Source organism: Euleptes europaea, chromosome 2, assembly GCF_029931775.1.
Source record: "Euleptes europaea isolate rEulEur1 chromosome 2, rEulEur1.hap1, whole genome shotgun sequence".
NCBI lineage: Eukaryota > Metazoa > Chordata > Lepidosauria > Squamata > Sphaerodactylidae > Euleptes > Euleptes europaea.
In genome coordinates, this window is record NC_079313.1 from 35,590,353 (window position 1) to 35,609,358 (window position 19,006).

Sequence of the window (19,006 nt, forward strand, 5' to 3'; positions counted from 1 at the left end):
CATCTTATTTGGTCAGTTTCACAGTGAGTGTTAGTCAGTTTCAGACCAGGACAGATGTAACAGGGTTTTTTTTTTCTTTGCGAGTGCAAGACCCCTGCATTGCAATAGCCAGAAACAAATTGGTTGGGGGGGTGTGTCCAGACTCTTCTCTGCTTTGGCTGTAAAATGGTCACTTGGTTCAGATAAAATAAAAGAATCCCGCTGCAGGGCTGGTGACTTTTTTTAAAAACAACAACAACAACAAAATACTACAGCCATATACAAAGCAGTGTTTTCTGGGGGAGTAACTCTCACGTGGTTCAGAAGCTCCGCGTTTTTGTTGGGAATGCATAATTGATCACAAGGTACTCCTGGAATGTCTGGGGGAGAGAGACTGTGTCTGGAAACAGACCATGCATAAAAGGCCAATACGTCAGCAAAAACATTTCTTTTCCTCCAAAGATACCAGTGACAAGCTTTTGGGCGGGCGGGGGGGAGGGGGTTTGAACAACTTCTGCCTATTTCATTCCCTGCCCTGGCCTCTCCCAGTGTGTACAAGTAACATATTTGCCTTCTTCTGTAATCTCACTGATACCAATGGTTGCCAACTCTGGCTTAGGAAATTCCTGGAGATTTGAAGGTGGTGCTGGGGAGGAGCAGAAGCTCAGTGGGGATTATGCCACAGAGCCTGCCCTCCAAAACTGCCATTTCATCCAGTGAAACTGGTCTCTGTGGTCTGGAGGTGACCTCCAATTCTGGGAGAATTTCAGGCCCCACCCTGAGGTTGGTAACCATAATAACACCTGATAACTGGAACAGCTCTGGAAAAGAGCACCACTGCTCATAAAGAATGAGAGCCCTCCCCAAATCTGTAGCAGCTATGTGAGTGGAGGAAATATTGTGCACAGATGTCCTAATCAGGGCCAATAGTGTGTGGTGTGAACATGGGCTGATGGCATGCTTGTCAGAAATGTATCTGCTGAGACTCTTGCTGCCTTGGCAAATGGAAATTCAGAGACGGCACAGAAAATGGAAACTGAAAACAGGGTGCAGCTGCAGATACCAAAATGCTGTCAGAAAAATGACTAGATCTCACCTAGTTGGCTTAGTTCCAAAAGTCAGAAGAAATTTCATTTAGTAACCTTTTAAAGGGTAACAATGTTTTCAGACTGGATACTGTCAAGGAATTGAGCAGTCACAATTCGTTGTTTAAACAATTCCTTGGTTCAGGCCTGAATTTGGGCCTGCTTGAGTCTATCTCAGAGGCATTTTGGTATGTGAAGGGTGTCTAGAGGCCCCAAGAATGTTTTGCACCTCTGCAGATAGCGTACAGCTGGGAACAATCCCAAGTCATCTTCTTTCGGCCTCCAAGGCCGGAGAGCAATTAGGGAAACTGCTTGCTCAGTAAAATGAACACCACCTGGTGATTGCCGTGGTGGAGCCAGATTGGCTAATGAGCTCACCCCAACCTGGGTCCACAAGGATAACAACTCATGTCTTCTGGCTTGTCAGTGGGGTAGTTCTCAGCGTGCTAACTTGCATGAAGACTATCACCATGTTGCCTTTTATCCAGTAGGAATGACTCTGGTCGTTTGATGCTCTGAACATTATTCTGGATGCCGAGACTGGTGAGGTCCGGGGAAATGGGATGTAACCCAGTAATTGTTGTGGTCTACCAAAACTCTGCTACGCCTAAACTTTACTGTGTAGTTAGATACTTTGTTTAGCTTTATTGTTTTATCTGCTATTCTTATGAATATTCTGAACTGGAACTGAGTACAAGTTAGAATAAATTGTTAACCTTTAGTTTTGACTGGCTTCAAGCTAAATCTAGCAGGCCTGATTAAGGCAGCACACTTACCAAATAAAACCCTTTTGTTATTAATTCTACCTCGCAGAGGAGTTTTCCTGCAGAGTTGGTGTGTTTTCCGGTTCTAAACAGTGTGGGTCAGTCTGAGGTGCCCTTGGCCTCAGCCTGAGTTAAGTCTTAAGCAAGGGTAGTGGCAGCTACCAAGGGAGCTGAGTGGGAGTTTTTGTTACCCGGTAGATGGCGAAACAAGATAGGAGAGTTCCCGGAGCTGCGGCTCAGTAAGGAGGGAGACTCTCTCATCCTTGACAAATAATGATTAGTGATATTCTGAATGTACGTTTCCACTGAAAGCCTTTGATTGCCTCTGTCCTAAAAGTCATGCACATATTTGAGTTACTCATAATATTCTATGGATAAGAAATTATGAGCGTCTCACACCCTGTTCATTTTTTACTGATAAACCACAAACAAGGAAAACACCATTCTTAAAAGAATATTGTTTATAGGGTTGTTTGAATCTGCCCCTTGTGAAGACTCTGCTTTCCAAACTTATCTTTCAGCAGTATCACTCAGATTTCAGGGATGGGATTAACTGGAAATGCAAAAATCCCCATTGTGGACAGACTTTCATAAGAAACATGAGCACAAGAGGCTAACCTGCTGAGGCATATGAGCTTTCGGTACACAGCAGACCAAAGCACATGTGGGCCTGGATCCAGGAGGATGGCTGAAAACCAGGAAAACTGTGGTATAGCAATCCAAGTATAGAAAAAAAAACCTAGTCAACTTTTAGCATGGGAACCATTTGGACAATCCATAAGCCATTCTTTCACAAAATAACTGCATTTACATTAAAACTTAATTAGTAGTTCATGTTTTTCTCAGTCCATAACACACAAGCTAAGTTTGATGACAGTATTTACCTATCTATGAACACAGTAATGCATCACTAAAGATGACAATCTTTTTAAAAACTATTCAAGAATGAATATCCTTTTGTTTCTTCATACATGTAGTGGTGGCTATTCTTGTCTACTATTATTGTAATTGAAGCGTCATCTAATTAACAACTAAACTCTGTATAATGCTAATGAGAACGGAACACGGCTTTGGAGAAAAGACCAGCTCTACAGGTGATAAACCTTCACAGTAGTGACATTTTCCAGTGTAAAGTCACAGTTACTGTGATCTGATCAAAGAAAGAGACCCCCATTGGGTCCAATTATAACTATAGTTTTGAAAAAAAATTATTGAGTTATGATGTTCATAATCTATGCAGAAAGGCCTTTCCGTATAGGTCTTTTCCCTATAGCTGTGATCTTTTCAATTTATATCTAAGCTTCATAGATCCAGATAAAAGTTTTAGAGTCTGATTCATTTAGTCCATGGACAGCTTGCACCGATATTCACTTAATTTGTTTTAAATTACAAAATGAATTAAAATACAATTCAGTTTTTTAAAAGTGACAGAGCTCAAGGTTGCAAAAGAAATTCTAGTTAATCTGTTGTTCTTAATCTAGAGTCCAGTGTTATGCTGCGAAGTATATATATAATACACACACACACACACCTATAAATGATGTATGCATGCACCTTACATATTCTTTGAAAAGGCTAAACTAGAAACCTGTGGAGTTTTATGAAAATGGGTGGGTGGACATTAACTGTACTTCTCTATCAAGACAATTATGACTTTTACGTAAAAAAATTGTTTGGCAACTGTCCCTTACTTACTTAATTACAAGTCCCACTGAACTTAACAAAACTCACTTCCAAGTACACATGAACAGGATTGGACTGCAAACCAGTAATAACATTATTTTATCTCTTCTTCTCTCCCATACAACCTTATTTTCAACCACACAAAAACATGCTTACTTTTTATCACAATCAGAAGATCTGATATATGTCTGACACATATCAGCTCCTATTATCCTACACCAAGTGTTAATCAACTCCTATTATCCTACACCAAGTGTTAATCAAGATAATGCTTTGGATAGTGACTCCTTGATCCTGACAAACCAAAAGGAGATTTGCCCAACGCAACCCCTTCATTTGGCTTCATCCGAGTAGCAATGAAATGGGCCACAAGAGGAGAAAAAACACAGAGAGTAGAGTTTGCCAAGTATTAAATAGTTGTGAGAGAAATTGGGGGCTTAGAACATGAGAATATAAAGGGTGAGGGGTAGTGTATGGAGCAAATTAACCCTCCACTATAAATTAAGAAAAGGATATGTTCTCTGTTCCATTTTGTGTTCTTAACAATACATACCCTTGTATAGCGGATGAATTGCTAGAATAGGGAGATTCTATTTCTTGAATGCCAATTTTGGCCAGGGTAGTAAGGTCAGAGGTTCTTGTTTTTTTTTTTTAAAGAGGAATCAAGAAGGGTTCTCATTTGCTCAAAATTAAAACCCAGAATACTTTTTGGGTTAAAAATTAACGAGGCTTCATAGGTAAAACAGAGTGCAAAATACACATTCCCATTACGAAAAAGAACAGTTAGATTTTATACCCCGCCTTTTTCCTACACAATAACATACCACAGACTTTCAAGGACCCGGTCACTGGTATCACTGCAGTGAACTATATAGGGTGGTTTGAAACTTCCAATTGGCCAGAATGGCAAGAGGGGGAGAAACCTGGATGCTGCCCAGAGCTCCCGGGAGAGGAGAGGAAAAAGAACACACTGACAGGTACTGAGGGACCTAAGGGACCAAATAAAATTAGTCCTGAAGGGGTTTTTCTTCTTTTTTTTGGTAAAAGATTTATATCCTATCAAAATTGGTCCCTGAAGCTGTTTAAAGTGTCATAAAACCATTCAAACATAACCAACAGAATTAAAGAGAAGCCCAAATTACACTGGAACATCACCAAATTCAAATACTGCCAGAAGCTTGAATAAACAGAAAACGTTTTCAGCCAGTAACTGAAAGACAACAGTGAGCGGTCTGGTGAATGTGCAGTGGGGAAAATACTCTACACATGGGTGCTTTGGACCCTAGCTGTCACCCACCTCTCCTAAGGTTGAAGAATTTCATAAAAGGGAAGCTTCATGTAGAGGTAGGCATTGCTTGGTACCAAATTTTCTAGGGTTTTATGAAAACCAGCACTTTGAATTGCCTTGGGACTCCAACGGGCAGCCAGTGTACGTCCTTAAGTACTGACTTTATGTGATCAGTTTTGTGGATTCTGCTAAATAATTTATCTTACCAGACACTGTCTTCTGGAATTACACAGCTTACAAATACTTATGTTTCCATGCTTAATTCAAAAACCTTTACATACCTGAATAATACCTGAAATATCTCCTCCCATGTTTACTCTCCCTCACCCATCATCATTTTTTTTATTATTTATACCCTTTCCCCCCAGTCAGGACCCAAAACATCATTCTCCTCTCCTCCATTATATCCTCACAACAACCCTGTGAAGTAGGTTAGGCTGAGAGTGTGTAATTGGCCCAAGGTCACCCAGAAAGCTTCCATGGCAGAATGGGGATTCAAATCTGGGCCTCTCAGATCCTAGTCGGACACTCTAGCCACCAAACCACCAAACCACACTGGTTGCTCTGTTTTGGGACTGCCAATTGAATCTCAGCAAGTGGTTGCTAGAGCTACTTACTTCTCTTTCCTGTCTGAGAGAGTTTATTTGGTCACCTCTCTTTAATCTACTAGAAACAGGCCCAAGGCACTCCTTTTTAGTAAGGCTCCTATCGTGTAGACTGGCACTGCTGAAGATGAATAGGATGAAGCACTGCCACTCCTGTTGTTTCTGCAGCAGATTCAGTACTGTCACAGAAGCACTCTTTATCATGCCTCACCAGTAATTTTGAGAAATCCAAATTTGGTTTTTGCATTTATGCTGCTGGAAAGTATCACCAGGATTGGTTAAGTAGGTTTATTATTTAGACAATAACCTCCTGCAAACCACTGGATTGTGTTGGATCTCTTGCATCCTAAAGTTTTATGAGCTAAGAGAGAAGATCCAATTCCAAAAGAAAGATATTAGTCATTGGCTTCTCTGGCAAGAATATTTCATGACCCTACACTGAATTTTTCCTTTTTCTTTTTTTTTAAACAAAGGTTTTAATTGTACTTCCCCACATTCTTATCCTTGGAGGTGATTCGAAGAGAGATGGGATAGCCACAGAAGGCTGGAAAAAATACATTTGCATAACATTAAACATAAGATGCAGCATTTTCATATGAAAGGAGAGACTAATAAATTAGCAGGCATGGGAAATGAAAATGAGTTGGAAAATAAGAGAAAAAAATTGAGGTGTGGAGGGAGTAGAAGTAGCTACCACAAATTAAGGGTTCAGTAATATGTTAACTAAGGGTTATCACATAAATGAGCACTACAGTCTACCTTAATTTTCTCTCAAGTAACGAAATCATATCAGGTAAATTAAACATGACACTGCAGTGGGTTAAATATAATTTCAACCTGTTAAAAATTTCTGTTTTTATTTCAGTGCAATTTACCTTATCATACCCATCCATTTAAACTTCTTATCCTCAAATTAACAACCCAGTTACTATCTACAGCTATTTTCAGAGAAATTATAAGTTCAGAAGAGAAGTGTTTTGGTGAGGTAGAGAGCAGGGGGTACCAGTGATGGGTGTTTTTAACCTAAGTATAATGAGACAGTGAGAATTGCTTCTGTATTCTCATTGCTAGATTATACAGCATCATTAGGGTAGAATATCAGGAAAATCCAAAGTTAAAAAGGCCTCTAATGGTTTGCTCATTGTAATGAATTTAAATCACCTTGCACATTCTACAGCTGATGGCACTTATTCTTTAACAAACAAAGAAATCTAAAACTGTTGGCTCTGGGATGTTTCCATTGGTCATTGTAGCACCCATTCCTTGTTCATCAAGGAGCAAGTGTTTTTGACCATCTCAGTCGCCATTTAATGAAAGTATCTGTTAATTCTACACCTACAGAACTGATTAAAATTAAAAAGGATTTTCCTGAAAAAAATAAGCCTTTATTTAATTATTTATATCCCGCCCTTCTCACCAATAGGGACCCAAAGCAGCTTAATCATTCTCCTCTCCACTGTTTTATCCTCGTGTCCTGGAAAAGGGGTTGGGACTACCTGAAGGGATCACAGACTTTCTAAAAAAGCAGGTGTGCAGTATGGAATAGGGGTACAGTCCCCTAGATCTAATGCTTATCCTGGAGTCCCAAGAGACAACAGTGATCAGGAGTGTCTTTTCATGACTTTGACCATTAAACTAGCTGTGATGGAGGCAATCACTGACCTCTCTTCAGTGGTGGAGACCTAGCCACAATCATGCGTGCATCATAACCTTTACATTAGTGATCCTCAACGTGGTGTCCATGGGCATCATGGCGCCGCATTGATATGTTTCCTGGCACCCACTTGTTTCTTCCCAGGTGTATCTGATCTCCAAAGAAAGAGCCAGTCCTGGCTTTCCTCCACATTACTGGAGTAGGAGGTGTGACTGAAGACTGCAGGAGGCATTACCTTTGTGCTTGTGGACAGCACCCATTTGGAAACAGCGTCCTCCATCATAGGAGGATGATTGGATTAGACCCTTACAACACTCTGAGACTGGACCCAGCCCCAATGGCAGCCATTTTGTTGTGGCACCCACAAGCTGTTCTCAAAATTCCAAGAGTGCCCACAAGCTCAACAATGTTGCGAACCCTACTCCAGACTTAACTACTGTATTGGACATACAACATATGAATTTCCAGGTATGCTTTGAAGGCATGTGGCATAGTATCCTTGTGAAGCTAAGGATATATAGGCCTGGTCAGTGTAGAAGGCAGAATATTGTAAACCCTAGGTAAATCACCTCAAACTACATGAACCAACAAAAAGCAAGATATAAATGCAGTAGACAGAGAGACTTGAGCTAGCTCAAGGACACATTATGGGCCAAATGTGGTAGCCAATTAATGTTGTAGTACTGAAGAATAAGTTCCTACCTTGCACAGAATAACTGGTTTTGCCTCAATTGTATAGTTTACACAAATATGTTTGATCAACTGTTCAGTGTCTATAATTTTTGAATTATCTCCAACATTTATCAGAACTTTATCTTGTAAAGCTGACTTAAAAATTCTTAGGGTGATATTTGCTAACCACTATGCTGAGAACAACACGAAGGAATGACATTATGCTTATGGTACAGAAATTATACAGATACACAAGAGATGACCCACAAAACTCACAGGGGTATTTCACTAGGCCACCCATTCCCACCACTCTGCCTGCCCACCCTTTACCCTTCCCATCCCCTTCCCACCCAGCCACACATCCCTGCCACTCTACCCACCTGTCCAGCCATTTGGCTTACACTGCAACAGCAACAGCAGCTGCCATGGTAGCAGATCCAACAAGTTGGTAGTGGAGGCTCCTGCTTCTCCTCGGCCACCCACTTGCCTCCAGTGCTACCGCCTCAACAGTGGAGGGAGGGGACAGTGGCAAGGTTGCATTTCATCTGCCTCCACCATCATGGACACAGCAACAGCAGGGGAGGAGGAAGTTTCCAAATCAACTGTGGTGGTCAGAATACCACACCATCACAGAAAACTGCTCTCTTTTTTCGTAACACCCTCCCTTTTAAGGTTTGGGATTTTTCTGTAAACCTAGAGGCAGTTCCTCCCAAGCTTGGAGAAAATTTTCCCTTCTCTCAATATGGCCCCCAGCCACAGATTTAAGTATGTGCAGATGAGGACATGTTGACTATTAGATATATTGATTATAGGCAAATATACATATATACAAACCACAGGATAAGCATAAGGCTGCAACTCACATCCCTCTGATCTCAACGAGAGCTTTCATATCCTTTTCCGCCATAGTTTTAATTTTCAGTCAACAGTGCAATCCTATACAGAGGTAACAACAGCCTAAACCTAGTATCTCTGAAGTTAGACTAGAGTAACTGGATTGGATTGTACTGTGATTGACATAAAAAACCCCAAATGCAATACATATTATATCTCTCCCTCCCCACTTAAAAAAAAAGAACATCGTTCCTAATGAATCTGCTATTTATTTAGGGGATTTATATCTCTAAAGTGTGAGACAAATCCATAGTGAAATGATGAACTGCAAAACCGAAGTATTCTTGGCAGAAGACAGGAACAGGGCTTTTCCCTCCCTAAGCAGAAACAAAGGATTCCTGAAAAGTCATACACTGATTTATTTTTCCAATTTTGAATACCTTAGGAGCAGCGGAACTGCTACTGGCATGGTAGTATTACTAACAGTCAATAAATCTAAAATATTATGTGTGAATATTGGAATGAAGCCATTAAGAAGATTACAGAACACAACGCAGCAGAGGGTCCACATGAAAAAAGGACGGGTAATGCAGGACAACTGTGACCGCTGACCTTTGAACAGTCAAGACCACTGGTCAATCTGACAAACTAATAGAGTTCACATGCATAGAAAGTTATCTAGCCTGTAAGTATAATTTAATCGTTTTGGTGGATGATTTAAAAAGGCCTGTAAAGTCTCAGGTAATTTATTAAGCAGTTGATTAGACACAATGCCAAACGGTAATGTTTTTCAGATTTTCTGATAACTTTGCTTTAAAATGAAAAGCCATTCATAGTAAATGAGACGTTATCACATTAAATAGAGCTATGGAGATAACTGTGCAACTGTTTAACAGTCTAACAGTAGAAATGTGATATAGTCTCCTCACTGGTTAGAGAATATTTTATCACAGATCTTCCAGACAGCAAACAGCTCTAGTCTTTAAGACAATTCATTTTCTAAGACCTGCTTCCTGTCACTTTATCTGTAAACTCAAAAATTCACTATCTTTGAGACACTATATAGAAAAAGTATTATATGCACAATGTATTGTTTGCATGTACAACATATTAAAATTATTATGCAAATATTCAGAACACTAAAATATTTAATTTACTATTAGTAAATTGTTGCAAAACACTGTAAACATTTATATAAACATACGCATACTTACGCTTACTATTTTGTGATACAATGTTGCCCTTTGTCCATTTATAAGCTAAAATCTGTATAGAGGCTATATAGTGACTTACTCTCAGTCTATACTTGTATGTGTTTTTAATTAACACATTAGCTCCACAAGAAAGCCCGCTTCATGCTCAAGTCAGAATGAAACAGATAAGGAGAGCCAAGCATCCAGTAACAAAACAAACTTTGTTTTAGCACGGGAAAAATTTGACGTATAAATGAGTTATTTTTCAAGTTTTGTTATAGGAAGTTTTGTTATTTTATAGGAAATGTGCTTCCCCCCCCAAAAAAAGCTCAATGGATCTACTCAGTGAAAATATGAAATCTTAATTAATATTTATGAGGTTTACGCATCATTGTACCTACTAATCCAGGAAGATGGAGATATGTTTTCAGTAATTTGCCCAAATTCTGTAAAGTCACCATCCACATAAATCCTGAACAAAGAAACTGGATCATTCAGAAGACCTGTATGTTCACTGGCATACCTACAGGTGCTTGAATCAAGGTTCTATATTTCATCCAGCCTACTCTGATAATATGGTTTTTAAAAAAATTATAGATCTCTCCCACTAATGTACTTAAATTTAGTTGCAAAAAATGGGATGTAAGAATAAAGGTACTATGCCTAGTTACAACAACTACTATTCTTTATCATTATGGGACTCTTCATGAATTATCTGTGTGAAATAGCATTTGGAGAGATTGCTTCCTAAATTAACAGCTCATTCCCGAGCCCTGCAGCGACCAGGGACAGTGTGGCCGAGGCGCTGCCAACGTGCCTCCAAAGAGGATTTGCGGCTGCTACGGGGAGGGGGGGGGGACCCTTTAAAAAAATAAAAATACCAAAATGGGAAAACTGAAAACAGCGATGCTGCACCAACAAAAAGCTGGTGCAGCACCGCTGTTTCTGAAGGGGTAGTTCCTGGGCTGAAAGGGGTTAGGAGGCTGCCTAATGGAAGCCACGCCCCCAGAACACGAGGGAACACCTCCCAGGATGAAGGTGCAACCACTGGTGCCGGCAGGACGCCAGCAGGAGGCTAGCCAGCGTCCAAGGACCATGCTGTCCTGGGGGGCCGCAAGTTTGCACAGCGCAAGTGGCATGGACACTGGCGTAGGGGGCTGGTTGCCTCCTAAGCCCATTCAGCCCTCTGGCTAAGGAATGGGCTGTAAGAAGTTCCAATTCTGGATGTTTACATGCTTCAATCCAGGAAACTGCAGATGTTAAGTGAAGATATTCTGGTTATTTCATTACCTGGCAGACATTCATACTATCCTCGCTGGTCAGTTCTGCCCAATCAGCCTGCACAAGGAGTGCTGGATTGTGGTCTTAAAGCACAATATAAAATTCAATGAAATGGGGAATGCGCACTGTGTACACACAGCACTGTCCTGTTCACAGAGGAGAAATCCCTGGGCGTTCAGTACTCAGCACAAGCTTTATAACCACAAGACTGCAGCTCTAGGGTCTAATTAGTTTATTTCATTGTTGGTAATTTACATGACATCTCTCTCTAAACCAAGAAAAATGATGATTCATCCTAAATAGAAGGCCAAAATATATATGCTGACCAATAAGTAGATGACTCTAATTTGTTAATCTATTGTATTCTGTCAGACAATTATTCTGGCAGTAGAATTTTGTATTTTCTATCAGAAACAACTAAGTTTAATAACACAGTGATGAAATTCTGGATTTCTGTGCCTTCTTTCACCACATGACAAATGTATAAATTGTCATTTATAATTTGAATCTGGTTCACTTTAAATGTCTGAAAAAGTATACGATTGGAAAGCATCTTAGTACATGAAACTTAATGACCTGTGCATTTAAATTATATTACCTTGGAAGCTTCACTGACATACTGCTTTGAAATGCTATATTTGTTTTAATAACACATTAAAATATACTTACTCATTTAGTAGTACTGCAATATTTCACCCTCAATCTGGAATATTTCTTAATATCTATCTAGGTAACTGTCTCTGTTGCATTCTGTCTAGCTCATAACACACAAAATATGGTAAACTAAGCTGCGTTTTCATCAGAACCGCGTTGCACAACAGCCAGGTAAAATAAATGCTATTTTTGTGTATCTATTTAACATGAAATGTGGAATATGTTCCATTATAAGCAGCAGGGGAAAAAAATTCTGTTAAGATCAAAGTCCAAGAGGAACTGGCACTTAATTCATCTTCCTTTACAGACAAAAGACAGTTTTCGTCATTTTCAAAAGGATCCTATGTCTTTTATGACAAACTGGGTTTGCAGTTTAATTTACAAATAGAATTCTAAGTAAGCAGTCTTTGCTCTGCCAAAGCAAATGACAAACAGAGTAGGGTTTTTCAATTCATGCAGTCCTCAGCAGGATAGAAGAGATTAAAATAAAACTGAAATAATTTAGAGAAAACAAATAAATGTTTCAGAAAGTTGAAGGAGATCAAAGCATGAATTTTTTGACCCCAACTGTACAAGCATTTCTTATTATATTGACCAGTGTCATCAGATCATTAATTAAAAGGAGATGTGCTGGCAGGTGGCAGGGAACCAGAAGCCGATAATTGGCCCCCTTCTTCTTTTTGCCTTCAAAAACTCTTTTTTTTTTTTGCAAGATATGCCACTAGGCAGACAGAAATGCCTACTTTGTAATATAATGATTAAGATGAGATGAAGAGACTCTTGCGTTTAAAGCAGCTATGCCTAATGAATGCAGCTAGCTTTATAATTATGATCCTTTTTTTTACAATAAGAAGTATGATGCTCCATTCAACATGTCCTCAACTGTCAAAAACAGTTTAGAAAAAAACCTTAAATATAAGGTCTGCAGCTGGTGGCTTTTTTTGTTTTTGTTATTCCTTTTAATTCAGCAGAGTAAAAGCAGGCAAAATGTTCATAATTCAAGCAGCTAAGAGGATGGAAACCATAGGCTTACCACTTCACTTGGTAGGTTGCTCAGGTCATTAAACGGTGTTTCCAAAGTGTTTGTGTCAACATTTAGCATCACCACGTCTTCAAGTGATTTACTTTTCACTCTCTGGATAAGAAAACAAAATCAATTACAGGCATTTTAAGATGTCATATGCTTAATTTAATATGGTACAATGCTACAGTGTTTGGAAATACCGTATGTACCCGTGTATAAGCCGACCGGCGTATAAGCCGAGGTGCCTAATTTCTCCCCAAAAAATGGGGAAAAATTAGGCACCCGTGTATAAGCTGAGGGTCGGCTTATAACCCCTCCCCCTCCCCTGCAGGCTTACCTGGGCTCCCGGCAGCAAGTGGCGCGGGCCTGGCAGCGGCAGCGGCGCAGCCCGGCAGGGGCCGGGGCAGCCTCCCTGCAGCCGCAGGAGGCCGCCCCAGGCCGCTCTTGACGGGGAGAAGCGGCAGCGCGGCCGGGCGAGGGCTGGGGCAGCCTCCCTGCAGCCGCAGGAGGCTGCCCCAGGCCGCTCTCGGCTGCGAGAAGCGGCGGCGCAGCCGGGCGAGGGCCGGGGCAGCCTCCCTGCAGCCGCAGGAGGCCGCCCCAGGCCGCTCTCGGCAGCAGGAAGCAGCGCGGGCCCAGCGGCGGCGGCAATAAGTTCCCCCTCCCTCCTCCCCCCTCCCTTCCCCTACCGTATTGACCCATGTATAAGCCGAGTTCGGCTTTTTCAGCCCTTTTTTGGGGCTGAAAAACTCGGCTTATACGCGAGTATATACGGTAAGCAAATGTTAGGCAACATTTTTCATAGACTGAATTTTGCACTGGACTATCATGGCATCTCTGCCTCCTTGGCATGAATGCAACATTGTACTAGCAAAACCATGCTGCATGAGGCTTGCAGATCCCCTTCACAGAAAGTGAGATAAAAACTGCTTGGTTCCATTTACTTATGCATCAGATATTAGCATCAGTGGCATAAAACTTGCCCATACAACAAAGTTAAATAATGCTCTTAACCTGTCTATAGTGGCAGCAAGGAAGAACACCTATGATGGTATTGGGTCGGGCTTTCTTGAGTAGATTATTCCTCCTGGCCAATCTATCCAATCATGGGGGCACCACTTGGAAAAAACAAACTTTTAGAAAGTTTCCCCAGTGCTATGTTGTGGTATTTTCCTCAATCTCTACTGGTGCCAATGGAAGATACAGCAAACTAGGCATGGGTGCAGTCTATATTTACAGATGTTGTTGTCCATCTCCTTTCACTTACCAGCTCCTGTCCAGGCACTGAAGGCTTGAGCCTCCCAAATCAATCACAGGCACATGCGGCAAAAGCAAGTGCTCCAGCCTAGTTCCTAACTTTTTCTGCTTCTTTCTATCCCATATTGGAGGTTTAGATGCTGCTAAACAACCTCCAGCCAAAAGAGATCAGTAGAACAATAATCACTTCCTGTTTCATTGGCCTATGCTAAAGAAGGGATACAGAAGGAACAGAAGAATGGAATGAATCATGCTCAGCTAAAGTTCTAGGGTCCACCTAAAGCACCTCCTATTCCTTCACTTCCGCTACTATTTTATTTCCAAAAAGCTGAGAATACCAAACAAAGCTTGTAGACGAAGTTTGTAGAAGTAGCTTAGAGCTGCCTGTACCCCCAATACAAAGGTTTCTGGCTCCTCATCATACTATTCCAGGATTTCTATGGCATCTTCAGTTTATCATTTTGAAGCTTTAACACATTCCAAGAGAGGGAGAAGTATTGGGAGAACAACCCATTCTTTCAAATATACATACATACTTAAAGGTAAAAGGCACAGACTCACCTCTATTAAACTGATGTGAACGCCAATCAAATACGGCATTGGTGCACTAAATTAAAACAAATGAAGATATTAAATCTCCAAAAAGGTAACTCACTATGTGTTTTCTGTAATGCCACTGAAACACAGGATTGTATCCAACAAACCCTCTCAGCTAAGGGTGGTGGTACTCTGTAAACAGAAGGTGCTGGGGAAAAAGGTTGTGCTTGTGGCAGGATGCATTTTTTCTTAGAGAACACACTCTCCCGAGCAGAGCAGGATGGCTGAATATAACCCATGGCATTTTGTGGTTGGCCCTGGACTGCATACATGAACCAGTACAGCATATCAGTTAAGGACATTTGCTAGGAGATGGATATCCCCAGTTCATATCTCAGCTCTTGACACTCAGTGGTAACATGGGTAGTCATGTTGGTCTGCCGTAAAACAGATTCAAGTCCACTAGCACCTCAGAGACCAACGAGAGTTTCAGGGTGTATGCTTTTGAGAGTCAAATCTCCCTTTGTCAGACACGAGTAGACACGGAGATCTCCGAGTCCTTTTATTCTAGTCAGAAAGTTGGAGGGATGTTGTAAAGTATGCTTGTAAAAGATGCATGGTACCTTTGCATCCTTTTCAAGTATTCTTACAACATCCCTCCCACCTTCTGACTAGAATAAAAGAACTCAGAGACCTCTGTTTCTACTTGTGTCTGAAGAAAGGAGCTTTGACTCTCGAAAGCTTACACCCTGAAACTCTCGTTGGTTTCTGAGGTGCTACTGGACTCAAATCTAAATGGATACAATACTGGCTACCACAGAAGCTTGCTGTAAGAGTTATTGTGATGATTATGTATGTATGTATGTGTGTGTGTGTGTGTGTGTGTATGTAAATAAGTATGTAAGTATATAAAAATATAAGTGTTTCCAACATTCTAAAACACCATATATACTAATCCCACAGGGTAGGTGAGATGCAACAAAAATAGGACTATTTTAGTACCTTAAAAACTAACATATTTTTATTCTCACATAAGCCATCATGGACTACAGTACAGTCTACATTTTATGGATGCATATATCTGAAAAAGTGAGCTGCAGCCCACAAATGCTTATGCTAAAATAAAAACTTATTACTATTTAAGGTGCCACAAGGCAATCTATTCTACCAGGGCATCCTTTCACCATGTACATACAGAATTCTTTACTGAACTCCCTTCAGACCTGTGTACATGCATTGCCATTTTCAGAAGACCAATGAGATCATACCCAAATATTTACAACTATTTCCTTCTTTTCTCCCTTGGTATGTGCTCAGGAGAGCCCCGTGGTGCAGAGTGGTAAGCTGCAGTACTGCAGTCCAAGCTCTGCTCACGACCTGAGTTCGATCCTGATGGAAGTTGGTTTCAGGTAGCCAGCTCAAGGCTGACTCAGCCTTCCATCAATCCAAGGTCGGTAAAATGAGTACCCAGCTTGCTGGGGGTAAAGGGAAGATGACTGGGGAAGGCACTGGCAAATCACCTTGTACACAAAGTCTGTCTAGTAAATATTGGGATGTGACATCACCACATGGGTCAGGAATGACCCGGTGCTTGCACAGGGGACCTTTACCTTTTATCTTTTTTATGTGCTCAGGAAGGAATCAGAATCTCATATCTCATGGTGTACAGTGGAAATATACTGGCCTATCTCACAGAGCACTTGTGTGTGACAATACAATGATACTATTATCTAGTGGTACCTTGAAGATGAACAAAATTTTATTCCATCACAAGCTTTTTGCGACTGCTGGCTACAACTTGTTCAGATGCAATGAGTGGCTCCTCACTATACATTTTATGTAGGGCTAACAGGTGTTCACTAACTTAGTATAACAAATGAATGGCCTCTGTATTTTTCTTGATTAGATCTGAAGCATACCAACTACATTTCATCCTGTATTTTGGGTATGTCATGGCCCCTTGGACCATGCTTGTTTTATCATAACCCTGTTTAAAATGATGGACTAGTTTGGAGCCATGTTGAATTGAAGAAATGAGCTTTGGTCCAGGAAAGTTATGCTGGAATAAAACTGTGAGTCTTTAAGGTGCCATACAAGATTCCTGTCTATTTTCAAAAATAAACAGTATTAGAATCTTTAGCAAGCAATAAGAATTATGGAATGGGATCACAATTTGATAATCAATCTGTTAGGCAGTAAATAACCCTCTTCCTCTATTCTGACTAGGAGACAAGATATTATAAAGATTATGGCAGATTGTACTGAAACTGTAAAGACCTTGTGAACTATGAAAATCATGATAAAGCATGAGTGGAGATAAGTGTTCTTTTTAGCTGGGAAAAAGCCAACAAGAAAAGATTGAGAGTGCATTTAAATCAGATAAATAAAATAAGGTTAACAGGATTTTAAAATCAGGACATCATTTCCACATACATTTTCTACACATCACCTATTTAATACAGGTTTTGCCTTGTACTGACAACTCATCTTATTTGTATGCAGAATCTTTAACAAAATATGAAATGATAACATCTAAGCTACTGAATTTCTCCATCTTCACTACAAAATATTTACCAGCATATGGCAAAAAGATTCTGGCCAGAGTATGTCAGGTCCGATAAATAGCACCCAGCCTACATCTGGGACTTAATAATATTAATGAACTGTTCACCCGCCCCCTGTGGGATGCAAAAGCAGCTGGTACCAGAATGGCTACCCAAAAAATGATTTGCAGAAGAACCACAATAGACCCTCCACTTAAAGCTTCCTTTCCTCTGTTAGCTATCCAATACAAGTTCTTCAGCATCCCTGGAGGGGCTCTTTCTCCCTACAGATCTGTTGCTAGGCAAGAACGCCACACACATTCTCTTCTGCATTTATGAATTTTCAACAGCCAGCACACAGAAACAGAATGGTCTAAATGATTAGAAACTGATGGTGGCAGCTCTCCCTCCAATATTATTTATATGTATATATATATTTAAGTTCACATCTCATGTGGCATGCCCTGCATTTTCCCAAACAGGTGCCCATTCTGATGGTATTGATTATCTGTCATCGCATAGTCTTTTGTACTCAGATGCACGTGGCCAGCAAAATATAAGGGTCACAGAAGGGATTCAACAGGGGAAAGACTTGCAACATCAGGGAATGTGTGCTGGGACCAATTTATGTCCCTCATTCATGACATGCATCGTAGGCACAGATGACCTAACACCAGGTTCACCTGAGACACAATGATTCAGTATCACAGACCAGCATGGGGCTGTTGGTTAAAGCAGATAGAATCAGGCTAAGCTGAACTGCAACAAACCTTTTTGGAAACACAGACAAGTCTGGCAGTAAACCTTCCTTATATACCACTCGAGCATTCACTCCTCCTTCAGCATATATGACAAAAAAGCACAGTCTTTAAAAAGCCACCTAACAGTTCCATAGAAACATACACATAACTCCTCACAATTGAACCATGCATAATAACTGAGGCATGTGTATGTACTTATTTTCTTCTGCACGTTTATAGTCCCACCCTGAACATTCTACCACACAACCTGGGACCTGGCATGTCACTTTGGGATAGAATGTGTAGAATCTGGTATGAAAATCAGAGTTTACATCATATGCAGCACTGTTGGATTAAGGGAGATTTGATTGCTAAATTGGAGTTACCATCACAAGTACCCCTGACAAGGCTTGCTTAATAGTTTACCCTTTAGACAAGTGAGATTGACCACCCCTTTTGGAACTTTTCCCTTTCCTTTATCCCTTAGAAGCTCCTTGATCCATTGATCTTGAGCAGCATAAATCTAATGTTTGATGGATGTGTGTGTGTGTTAAGTGCCGTCAAGTCGCTTCCAACTCATGGCGACCCTAGGAATGAAAGTCCTCCAAAATGTCCTATCTTTGACAGCCTTGCTCAGATCTTGCAAATTGAAGGCTGTGGCTTCCTTTATTGAGTCAATCCATCTCTTGTTGGGTCTTCCTCTTTTCCTGCTGCCCTCAACTTTTCCTAGCATGAGGGATATAAGGACTGAAATAAATCTTGCCACTGACAATGTAGCCTTGGGATCCTGTCACTTAATAAAAAAGGCATTATGTCAGACACAGAGGCATTGGATTTATATGTTAAAAGGGGAGAGAGTGGAACCTTTTCAGTGATGGTCTCCACTTGATGGGACAGGCCTTCCGGACAATGTCAAAAAAAAAGCACCCTTGTTGCTGCTATCTAAAAAGGTGCGTAAGATGGAGTTATTTAAATGGCCATTCTTGTTAAAGGTATTCTTACAAATTGTTTTGTTGTATTAGGGATGCACATTTTATGTCTTGTGTAGCTACTATTTCTGTTCTGTTTGTATTTAGTTTTTTAAGATAATATTATAAACCACTTTGAGCTCCATTGGGAGAAAGGCAAATAAATAAATAAATAAGGTCACTGTAACAGTGGTTACAGTCCTGAACTTAAATCTAGGCTCAAACCAGAGCTTGCCCTTTCCGTACTT

General features: G+C 40.6%; 1 protein-coding gene across 1 annotated transcript in view; it reads right to left on the reverse strand.

The window, feature by feature from the left end:
- The window catches only part of DENND1B (DENN domain containing 1B), a 278,172-nt gene that overhangs the window by 54,256 nt on the left and 204,910 nt on the right, over nt 1-19,006 (reverse strand). Inside the window, exons 11-12 of the mRNA XM_056844351.1 lie at nt 14,532-14,577; nt 12,726-12,827 (exon numbers count right to left, since the gene is read on the reverse strand). Coding sequence (XP_056700329.1) covers nt 12,726-12,827; nt 14,532-14,577 — 148 coding nt within the window. The remainder of the gene's footprint in view (nt 1-12,725; nt 12,828-14,531; nt 14,578-19,006) is intronic.